Below are 12,844 nucleotides of genomic sequence, written 5' to 3' on the forward strand. Positions count from 1 at the left end.
AAAGTTCATTGACCTTACATGACCTTTGACTTTGATCATGTGATCTGAAACTCGCACAGGATGTTCAGTGATACTTGATTACTCTTATGTACAAGTTTCATGAATCAGATCCAAAAACTTTCAAAGTTCTGATCGTAATTCAACAGATACACCGAATTCGGCCAAAGTTCATTGACCCTAAATGACCTTTGACCTTGGTCATGTGACGTGAAACTCATGCAGGATGTTCAGTGATACTTGATTAACCTTATGTCCAAGTTTCATGAACTAGGTCCATATATTTTCTAAGTAATGATGACATTTCAAAAACTTAACCTCAGGTTAAGATTTTGATGTTGATTCCTCCAACATGGTCTAAGTTCATTGACCCTAAATGACCTTTGACCTTAATCATGTGACATGAAACTCTAATAGGATATTCAGTAATACTTGATTAACCTTATGGCCAAGTTTCATGAACTAGGTCCATATACTTTCTAAGTTATGATGTCATTTCAAAAACTTAACCTCAGGTTAAGATTTGATGTTGACGCCGCCGCCGCCGTCGGAAAAGCGGCGCCTATAGTCTCACTCTGCTATGCAGGTGAGACAAAAACAAAGGAAATAGTGAGTGATGGACATTATCAACTGACTCATTTGCCCGGGGGGGGGGGCACTTCCATTGACAAGTGGCTACCATGCACGACCATGAGGTCTCAAAAAGCACCCTAAACACGCATTTTCCATACTCTGAAAAAGCATCCCTTAACAAGTATTGGAAACAAAACAAAACTATTGGCAAGAGTTCCCTGAATTGAACCTCTAAAAAAGTACAGCGATATTGCAATGTTATGTCACAGATGTCAGTCGTCGGTTTTACCTTTATCTATATCATTGGGTTTACTAGCGCAAATCGTACTCTAAACAAGTAGTGTTGACTCTTGGGGCAAATATACATCCTATATAAGACATTTTAGTCTTTATTTTCATACCCTCGCAAATTTGACCCCAAATAAGTAGCTTTCCTATCGCAAATAGATACCCTTTTTTCATTATTTTATTGTTTTAACACCCTTATTACGTTACCTATGTAACATGTCTTTTTGGTCGCGCATGGTATCCACTCGTCAATGTGAGTGGCCCCAAAGGTCATTTGCATGTCACTGAGTTGTGCATATCACTGTTTTGTGAAAAAAAAGCAAAACTTTAAAATGTCATAACTTTCTTATTTTCTTAACGAAAGACTAAGCTTAATACTCCTCTTATTCCACAGGAATAAGGTTATGACAGGGTCTTGAGTTTTTAAGATTGTTTAAAGTATTTTTTTAAATGACTGGGTCTGGAATAAAGACAATGCTCAAAGCACATGCTTATCTACATGGTCTTACTTCGGAGGATTGTTTGTTCATAGATTTGTTTTGGGGGGTTTGGGTTTTATTGCTTTTTATTCTTAAAATAACCGCATCTGGAGGAAAGTCTACAATTGATCTTTATGTTATTCCACAGGAATAGGATTATCGGACATTTGTTTTATAATATTTTTAAAAACTATTTTATTTTTCTTTACATAATAACCAAGGCTGGAGAAAGGATGTTTGCGTAACCTATGCATTATTAAAGTGTTTTGTAAGGGTTTTAGTTTGTATTAAAAAAACTGGGTGTGGGGTAAAGACAAAGCTCTAAACCCATATTTTCTTACTATGTGTAAATTTTTGAAGATTGGTTTTAGATTTGAAATGTTTTATTCATTTTTTAAATAACCGGGTCAGGAGGAAAGAATCCGCGTTAAAATTTGTGTTATTCCACAAGAATAAGAATATGATAGGGTCTTACTTTAGAAGGGTTTTTCGTAATTTTTTTAATGACTAGGTCTGGAATAAAGACAACCTCAGTTTTATTACAGGTTCTTACTTTTAAGGATTTGTTGGTCTTTATAGATTTGGAGGTTTTTTTATCATTGCTATTAACATTATTTTGAAGGAAAAAAATAACTGGGTCTGGTTGAAAGACTAAAATTATGAGGTTTTATAGTGATTTTTAATCATTATTCATAATTTTGAAATAACAGGGTTTGGAGGAAAGACTATGCTATATTTTCAATGTTATTCAACATTAATAAGATTATGGGTTCTTTATACTGTTTTTGTTGTTGTATCGTTACAATTTTTAAATAACTGGGTCTGGCTGAAAGACTACGCTATATTTCCATGTTATTCATCATTGACAAGATTCTGGGGTCTTTATATTGGTTTGGGGTATTTTTATTTATCATTTTGAATAAATGAGTTAAGAGGAAAGACTATGTCTTTGCGCCTTTGTACTGTATGAAGGCATTACTACAGGGTTTTAGTTTTTATAGAACAAATTCATAAAAAATATCCCTTCGAATTTATCACATTTGTGGGCAGTGGCGTAACTACGGGGGGGGGGCATGGGGGGCATGTGCACCCCCCCATCGGCTGGCCGAAAAAAAAAAAAAAAACGTGGAAAAGGAGAGAGGGAAAAGGGAAAAGAAACGTAGTAGGGAAAGAAGAAATTATTGAAAATAATGTTATATTGTATTATGTTATATTACATAAGAAGCATTTTTTCATAACTTATGGAACATGATTTTCTGCATTGTGTCTTCATTGTTCATGGTGCTCGCATAGACTGTTTAACGAGATATATAATCATGTTGTACTAAAACCTCCCGTTTTCAAATCAATATACAACAAATACATTTCCTCGCAATTCGAGTTATTATTGTTTTATGTAGTGACATATTCTTCATTTTCATGACTACATAAAGTGATTGCCCTATTTTAAGGTCTTTATAGAAAACATTTCCTGTCCGTGCTAACGTTCGCATTAGTGGATTGGTGGGATTTCTGCTCTTCATGAACTCCTAAAATCGGTTCCTAAAATGTCAATTTTTCTGATCTGAATATCAAAAATTTTCAGCTCGCGCTTCGCCCTCGCATCATTTGGTTAGTGAAATACGTAGGGTCTTAGTGAATTCCTACAAACAAGCCTTACAATGCCCCTCTTCACGTCTGAATTTCCTAAATTTTCAGCTCGCACTTCACGCTCGCAGCATTTGATTAGTGAGACGCGTATGATAATCATGATTACAATGACTTCAAAAATTGCTTCATGTGTTTAGATGTAATTCTAACAAAATCAGCCAGCGCTTGGCACTAGCATTAGATGACTATGGTGAGATTTTTATACTCTTAATGGATTCTAAAATATAGTCCTTAAAATCTCCGTTTAGGGTCAATATATACAAAAATTCTAGCTCACGCTTCGCGCTCGCATTGTTTGTTTAGCGAGACAGTTACGTATCATGATTACAAAAAATTTGCTTATAATGTCCCTTTTTAGCTCTGAATATCAAAAATTTAAAAGCTCGCACTTCGTGCTCGCATTATTTAATCAGTGAGATACATATCAGTTTAATGGCACTGCATGTCCTTAAAATATCTCTATTAGGTCAGTATACCTGACAACTGAGCGCGCTTCGCGCGCTCCCTAAGTGATTCGAAATTTTTGCTGGTGACCCACGGTACGCCACTGTTTGTGGGTGATAAAAAATTATTACATTTGTGGGTAGAGTGCATTATTACATTTGTAGGTGAAATTATTACATTCTTGGGTAAAGTGTTATTACATTTGTGTGTGTTATTACATTTGTGGGGAAAGTCTTGTTACATTTGTGGTTGTTATTACATTTGAGGGTAAAGTGTTATTACCTTTGTGGGTGTTATGTATATTTGTGGGTGTAACAGGGGGTAGGGTGACATTTTGTGGAATAAATGACAAGAATAAAAAAATCCTTTAAAACTTGCTCAATGTCAAATCCACAATTCCAAGAAGGGGTGGCATTTTGTACAATAAATGACTAAAACATGAAATGTTTGCACACCATCAATTCATGATTTTTTTTCAAGTATTTATGTGCAACTTTTTTGACCAAATTAACAACGCAAGACAAAGCAGTTCCAAAAGTATCCAACAATGTAGTGTGTGTCGGACACAAATCACAAAACAATGTAATTTCATATATGTTCAAATGCAAATTCTGTTTCAAGCCAAAATTCATAACTACAATCTATTGATTTCATATTGTTTATGATCTGAAAAGTATCATCGCTATTAGAAAGTTCATTTGAAACAAGTGGAATGCCTCTGGCCGTCTCACCTGCATCACGCGGTTCAATATAGCAGCAGTGCTGACTTTGCATACTACTCTAACTCGCACAAAATTTTCAGTGATACATGGTTACTCTTATGTCCTCTTTTTATGAACTAGACCAATAAACTTACAGAGATATGATGGTTATTCAACAAAAAACCACAACATGGCCAAAGTTCATTGACCTTACATGACCTTTGACCTTGATCATGTGACCTGAAACTGGAACAGGATGTTCAGTGATACTTGATTACTCTTATGTACAAGTTTCATGAATCAGATCCATAAACTTTCAAAGTTATGATGGTAATTCAACAGATACACCCAATTCGGCTAAAGTTCATTGACCTTTGACCTTGGACATGTGACCTGAAACACGCACAGGATGTTCAGTGATACTTGGTTACTCTAATGTCCAAGTTTAACGAACTAGACCAATAAACTTTCAAAGTTATGATGGTAATTCAACAGATACCCCCGATTCGGCCAAAGTTCATTGACCCTAAATGACCTTTGACCTTAATCATGAGACCTGAAACTTGCACAAAATGTTCAGTGATGCTTGATTACTATTATGTCCAAGTTTCATGAATCAGATCCATAAACTTTCAAAGTTATGATGGGAATTCAACAGATATCCCCAATTCGGCCAAAGTTCATTGACCCTAAATGACCTTTGACCTTGATCATGTGACCTGAAACTTGCACAAAATGTTCAGTGATGCTTGATTACTATTATGTCCAAGTTTCATGAATCAGATCCATAAACTTTCAAAGTTATGATGGGAATTCAACAGATATCCCCAATTCATCCAAAGTTCATTGACCCTAAATGACCTTTGACCTTGGTCATGTGACGTGAAACTCATGCAGGATGTTCATTGATACTTGATTAACCTTATGTCCAAGTTTCATGAACTAGGTCCATATATTTTCTAAGTTATGATGACATTTCAAAAACTTAACCTCAGGTTAAGATTTCGATGTTGATTCCTCCAACATGGTCTAAGTTCATTTACCCTAAATGACCTTTGACCTTGGTCATGTGACATGAAACTCTAATAGGATGTTCAGTAATACTTGATTAACCTTATGGCCAAGTTTTATTAACTAGGTCCATATACTTTCTAAGTTATGATGTCATTTCAAAAACTTAATCTCAGGTTAAGATTTGATGTTGACGCCGCCGCCGTCGCCGTCGGAAAAGCGGCGCCTATAGTCTCACTTTGCTTCGCAGGTGAGACAAAAACCAATTCAATAAGACCAAACAAGTGGAATGCCTCTGGCCGTCTCACCTGCATCACGCAGTTCAATATAGCAGCAGTGCTGACTTTGAAAACTACTCTAACTCGCACAAGATGTTCAGTGATACATGGTTACTATTATGTCCACTTTTTATGAGCTAGACCAATAAACTTACAGAGATATGATGGTTATTCAACAAAAAAACCCCAACATGGCCAAAGTTCATTGACCTTACATGACCTTTGACCTTGATCATGTGACCTGAAATGCGCACAGGATGTTCAGTGATACTTGATTACTCTAATGTCTAAGTTTCATGAATCAGATCTATAAACTTTCAAAGTTATGATGGTAGTTCAACAGATACCCCCGATTCGGCCAAAGTTCATTGACCCTAAATGACCTTTGACCTTAATCATGAGACCTGAAACTTGCACAAAATGTTCAGTGATGCTTGATTACTATTATGTCCAAGTTTAATGAACTAGACCAATAAACTTTCAAAGTTATGATGGGAATTCAACAGATATCCCCAATTCGGCCAAAGTTCATTGACCCTAAATGACCTTTGACCTTGGTCATGTGACATGAAACTCTAATAGGATGTTCAGTAATACTTGATTAACCTTATGGCCAAGTTTTATTAACTAGGTCCATACACTTTCTAAGTTATGACGTCATTTCAAAAACTTAACCTCAGGTTAAGATTTGATGTTGACGCCGCCGCCGCCGTTGGAAAAGCGGCGCCTATAGTCTCACTTTGCTTCGCAGGTGAGACAATAAATATAAGAACATCCAAAAACAAAGTACATTCACAATCCTAAAATGGGTCTCTAAAGAAAACAAATCAGGAGTTCAAGGGCTTTACATGTATGTACTGTATACATTTACAGAATTTCATGAATGTTTAGGATGATCAGTCAGTTTTTATCACTGGGCCTGAAAAGAAGTCAGAGTTCACAATGTACAGCCAAATATGTGATGTACAATATAAACCCCGAGATGGGCAGTTGCCAGGACCTGAAGTCAGAGTTCACAATGTACAGCCAAATATGTGATGTACAATATAAACCCTGAGATGGGCAGTTGCCAGGACCTGAATCTTCCTGGCATTCCTGTAAGTAACTATCAGGGTTAATATCACACAGTAATATTACACAATTGGATTCCTAGAAATCTTATCCAAATCTGACTCTTAGTCTGATGTACAGATCTGGAATTCGTACATGTATGTAATTTTTTTTCATACACATACATTAATTTCTTTATAAACCTTCTGAAAAAAAATAGGGTTTACTTTTATACTGAGACACTCAGAGCTACATGTACCAAGTGTCATGCATTATGCATGAGACTCAAGCATTTTGGAGTCTTGTACATCCCCTCAAATCTCTGTCTCACGCAACTATCACAGCCTATCCCCATATACATTGTACACAATGTCTGTGATCTCACTCAGATTCACAGAAAATCTCACGCATAGCTGGTCTTTGAACTTGACATCTCTGGACACTGAAAAACCAAAATGTCATTCATAAATAATAATTGGCTTTAATATAGCAGAAACAGGAAAAAGATGTTATTTTTCTCTGTATTTCCTTATTATTCTCACTTTTGTTTGTACAATTTCACTTGTATCCTCTAGGGCCTCTGGTAGTTCATCCATGCAGGTAATGTAAAATATTGTGTCAAAACGTCTGGTTGTGAAGTCCGAAGGAGTTAACCAATTTGACCATTCCGCTAATGACCAAACATCTGGGACACCGCCTACTTCAGTGCAAAGGGACATAAAGCTATTGGCATCGTTGCGGACTCGTTCTCGCCAGAGCGCTAGATCTGCATTGCCTGTCGCTTTACAGCTGCTGAGGGTCACCGTATCTGGGTTTGGCAATATGTCACTAGCTTTCTTGAGTAACAGGATCCCACACTCTTCAAAAGTCTCCCGGATGGCACATATCCTAAAGGCAACATCAATAGGAACTGGAGACTGGTGATTGCTTGCGAGAATGGAAGGTCTTATCCCTTCTATACTGACCATCCTACCAAAGTCCTCTTTTTTGTGAACATTGCCATACTTCTTAAAGATATCCAACCATGCTGGACTAAAATCTGCCTTGTCTATCTGTCCACCAGGGAAGACCTGGGCAGATGGGAAAAAACCTGCTTTGGCATTTCTCTGAAGCATGAGAATTTGGTAATTAAAGGTGAATTTCTTGTTGCCTATGTAGCTGAAAATAGGAGTCTTTGACCTGGCTGCAATGATCAGGGTCGCTGCCTCCTTCCAGTATTTCATAGTACCTGCCATTGTGTTAGATGTATCTGGATTCAATGATAAAATAATAAAAGCAAAATAAGAAACATTTATCACTGAAATCACTAAATTGTACACATATACTACGGCCTGAGAGAAATTCATTATTTGACTGTTAAATGGATGCTGTATTCTCAATCTTTTTTATGGCTATTTCATAAGTAGTATTATAATTCAAGAGTATCTCTGCAAAAGTATGGCTGTTCTGAAATGATGAAATCAACAAAATATAGTTGAGACTATTATCACTTCAGTTTCCCATGCATGAGGATCCTTGAGCTGTGGTCTGAAAATTATTTTTGGTTTATATGTATTGTTTTTTTAATAATATTTATATTATTGCAATTTTGATTTGTTTTTTTAAAACATTCTTGTGACTGGTTGAAGTGCTCATATCGTGCCCATGGACCGGCAAGCAAGACAAAAAATTAAAGTCACTCGAGCCAATCGCATATCTCATTTGACAAAATTAGAAACTAGATTTTAATTCGTCATGCGGACGAATTAGGTTGTCTGTCTTTATTCTCGCCATCATGATTACTATTACCATGTTCATGCATATCAATATGATCTTCATGATGACAACAGAATGCTCATTATGGATGGAATACTTGCGAAAGACAGGAGATGATAAAGCACTGTGAAAAGGGTCTCTTTGATGTATGACAATACATGTGATATGAAAAAAAGTAATTAAAATCTGTTTTATCTTGCTAAATTTAACTTTTATACCATTAAATTATCATGAAGGATCATGTACAAGGTGGTAAAAAGAAAAAAAATCTTGTTTACCCCAGGATTCGAACCTGCGCCCTTTAGAAAGCAATATGTGTTATCCATTGAGCCACGATATTCCCCATAGAGAATACACGTAAGCAATTTTGAGAACTAAAAGTCCAATTTTGCAAGTGAAAAACGGGCATGATCCCAGCATTTGATCAAAAAATGGAGGGCACACCTGCGAAAGCTTAGAATCTCAGCTACAACTTACTAAAGCTCAAAGAAAACTGACAAGAAACAATGGAGATATGGCTCACGAAATAGAGGAATGTCGAATCTAATTTTGACAAAAAGTCATTTCCCTTAGACATTACACACAAATTACATGCCTCTTTTCATCGCCGTTTTACCCAATGATGCGTTTCTCAAAACGAAAATGCATGATTACTGCGGAGAAAGAGTACATTCTAAACTACTACATAACAAAATCTGGGTGAAAAACGATCTATATTCGAGAAGTTACAACCAAATTTGCATAAATTTGATGACATCATTTTTGAAAAAATGAAATTTTTAGTTCAGGCACCATTTCGATGACGTCATGATATAGGGACATTGATGACATGAAATCAAATCTACAACTCATACTCTATCGGTATGGGAAAAAAAATTGGGGGTCAATGGACTATTTAAAGAGCTACAGTGAATTTTCAATAGGCCTTTTGCCCATATATGGCCTATAGTGAGAGCTCGCGCGCACACATGCTGCAAACTTTAACGGGTGTTAATTTCATTATTATTGGTCATAGAGAGCTAAATTGGGTATCAAATTGCTCAGAATTATATTATCAATGCAATGATGTAAAAAAAACGGTGTTTTTTCACTGCATTATAAAGGCATTACGTGCGGAAACGCGCGCGCATGCGTGTGCACGCGCAAATTTTTGAAATGCTTAGAATGACCTAAAACGTACTCTACTTTGGTCAAAAAGTGATTTTGAGTATTTTTTAATTTTGATGCACGCATACCCGCGCGTCGTGACCTCCAGGTGACGTTTGATGACATGACCAGATGACTCTTGATCTGAAGTTGATGTGATGTAAATATTGTTAATTTTTGATAATTGATAATGGAGATATGATTGATAATGTGATTTTACAAAATGGCACCTAGATGACCTCATCATGACCTGATGACCTTGAAAAGCTTATTCTGACGTGTCCATGACAGATCCTATAAATGACATGAAATTCATCAAAATTGATTCAGCCGATTCCGAGAAAAGTTGGCGACAAACATAGGTGCGAAAAAATAATTCCATGAAATGCTACAATCACAATTAAAATACTAGAATTTAATTCGTCATGCGGACAAATTAGGTGGTCTGTCTTTATTCTCGCCATCATGATCACTATTACCATGTTCATGCAGATCAATATGATCTTCATGACGACGGAATGTTCATTATGGATGGAATACTTGTGAAAGACGGGAGAAGCACTGTGAAAAGGGTCTCTTTGATGTGTGACAATACATGTGATATGAAAAAAAGTAATATAATCTGTTTTATCTTGCTAAATTTTAACTTTTATACCATTAAATTATCATAAAGGATCATGAACGAGTTGGTAAAAAGAGAAAAAAATGGAAAAAAATCTTGTTTACCCCAGGACTCGAACCTGCGCCCTTTAGAAAGCAATTCAAATGCGTTATCCATTGAGCCACGATATTCCCCATAGAGAATACACGTAAGCAATTTTGAGAAATACAATTCCAATTTTGCAAGTGAAAAAACGGGCATGATCCCGGCAACTGATCAAAAAATGGAGGGCATATTTTCGAAAGCTCAGAATCTCAGCTACAACATACTAAAAGCTCCGGGAAAACTGACAAGAAGAAATGGAGATATGGCTCACGAAATAGAGGAATGTCAAATCTACTTTTGACAAAAAGTCATGTCCCATAGAGATTACACGCAAAATGAGGAAAAATGACATGCCTCTTTTCATCGCTGTTTTACACAATAATGCGTTTCTCAAAACGAAAATTTATGTAAATTAAGAGAAAGAGTACATTTTAAACTACAACATATCGAAATCTGGGCGAAAAACGATCTATATACGAGAAGTTACAACCAAATTGCATAAATTTGATGACGCCATTTTTGAAACAAGTGGAATGCCTCTGGCCGTCTCACCTGCACCACGCAGTTCAATATAGCAGCAGTGCTGACTTTGAATACTACTCTAACTCGCACAAGATGTTCAGTGATACATGGTTACTCGTATGTCCACTTTTTATGAACTAGACCAATAAACTTACAGAGATGGTCAATTCCATTGTGACTTATGGGACATTTGATAGTTTTTTCCACATAACTAAAGTACATATCTGAAATAGTAGCTGCACAAACATGGATTTACTTTGTTAATCTCTAAGAAGAATACTGAAACTTACTATATACAAAAATGTATGCTTGCAGCTTGGTTTCATAGGGTGCTATATCTTCAGAAGTGTCATTGTGACTTATGGGACATCGATGGACCACACAAATTGAGCTCTTTTGTTCAAAGTGCCATATCTATCTCAGTTTTATGACAATGTTTTTAAATTTGGACTTGGAGATTCACCAGTGATAGTGCTCACAAACAGTACTTGAATTGGACTAGATTCATTTCATTTGTTTCAGTAGTTGTGTGCAATCGTGTGTGACTTATGGGACAAGTGAATGTGACTGATGGGACCCTATCTCATTTCATGGAATTTACATTTCCTCTCAATAACTTTTTAAGTCAAACTTAATTTCAGCATGAAGAAATATTCCCTAATAACATGACACCTTTAATAATTCATGCCATGGTGTCATAAATACATTCAACAAAGGGCAGAAACATCTTTTCATGCACTTCATGAATATAAAGGGAACATTAACCCCCCCCAAAAAAAAAAATACTTCCTAACTTGTCAGCAAGCTTTAAGAACTGTAATCAATTAAGTACAAAATAATCAATAAACAATTACAATCATAAATATTTAGCAAACAGATGAAAAATGAACAATTAGAAAGAATGTACATGTACACACTTTCAATTGTGACTGATGGGACAAAATGATAGGACATATTTGTTACATATGGGACAAATAAATGTTGCTTTTCTCTATCTGTCTCATACAGTATGGTAAGAAAATGACCTTTTCAGTGTATTGTATGTAAGCAAATTATTAATGCTGCCATGAAGTATATCAATATTCTTGTTAATATACATGTATTCTCTGTCATGTCGAAAGCTGATATTTTTCATTAGTTGTTGATGTTTATAATAAAACAAATAGAAATCAGTGCACATGCAAATTTTTGACAAAAAACATGAAAATTTTGGCATAAATTCTTTAAAAAAAAATATTCTACTATCTAAACTACATGTATACTTGTAAAAAGTGTATTCATTTACATGGAAGATTTTACCATTGTCTCTGCAAAAAAATATTAAAATAACTGATTTTCATGAAAAATCCAAGATAACCGCCAAGATGGCCGCCAAAAATTGCCAATTTTGAAACCTATGGGACACAATTTGGCAAAGGGTACATCAAGATTCATTAAATATACACTTTAGGCCATACAAAAAAGTTAGGTAAATAATATCATGGGGTGCACCCTATCACAAATTCTTTTTTTTGCCAGCTGCTGGGATTGTTATGTCATCTCTTTCATAGAAATTCACAATGCCTGTATAAAGGACATCACCATTTATAGAGTACCGAAGCGATGATGTCAGCTGCCATGGTGGCCTGGTTCTAAACAAAATAACCAGGGGGGCCGTTTCATAAAGCTGTTTGTAAGTTAGGAACAACTTTAAGAATGACTGGTGATCCTTTCTTGTATGCTAAAACATTGCCAATTTATGATGACATTTACCACAAGGATCACTGGTCGTTCTTAAAGTCACTCTTAAGTTAAGTTACGATTAGCTTTATGAACCAGTGCCCTTTTACAACTTTCAGAATTATGGTAACAACCAGGGACAACACACATCACCATTTTTGCAAATACAAATAGGTATTGACGATCATGCAGCTGCGACTCAGTTTAGAACCGGCCGATTCGATGTCATGACATTGTGACGTCACACTTCGGTACTCTGCAAATTGCGCATGTTACTTTCTATTGGCAGGCGGCAGGAATGATTCTAAGAAAACTTGATTGCAAGCTTCTGAACAACTTTTTGGCATTCACAGGGGCTGGTAGGGAGTGCTGTATGTACCCTTTTAATATCTCTGCTCATGGTAGCCTTATGCATCTGAGGACTGTTGCTCTTATTTCGACAGGATCCATAGGATCGCTCAACTACAAATTTGTGACTGATGGGACATTGCAATAAGTTTAGTTTCCATGGAACTATATACCAAG

The 12,844-nt window shown here is 36.0% G+C and overlaps 1 protein-coding gene across 2 annotated transcripts in view; it reads right to left on the reverse strand.

The window, feature by feature from the left end:
• LOC121415398 (nucleoside diphosphate-linked moiety X motif 19-like) overlaps nucleotides 1–7,741 on the reverse strand; it is a 31,403-nt gene extending 23,662 nt beyond the window's left edge. For both annotated transcript variants that reach the window (XM_041608607.1, XM_041608599.1), the window contains exon 1: nucleotides 7,014–7,741. In XM_041608607.1, the coding sequence (XP_041464541.1) occupies nucleotides 7,014–7,706 (693 nt within the window). In that variant the 5' untranslated portion in view covers nucleotides 7,707–7,741. The remainder of the gene's footprint in view (nucleotides 1–7,013) is intronic.
• Between the last annotated feature and the right edge of the window lie 5,103 nt (nucleotides 7,742–12,844).

The sequence above is a fragment of the Lytechinus variegatus genome, chromosome 1 (assembly GCF_018143015.1).
Source record: "Lytechinus variegatus isolate NC3 chromosome 1, Lvar_3.0, whole genome shotgun sequence".
Taxonomy (NCBI): domain Eukaryota; kingdom Metazoa; phylum Echinodermata; class Echinoidea; order Temnopleuroida; family Toxopneustidae; genus Lytechinus; species Lytechinus variegatus.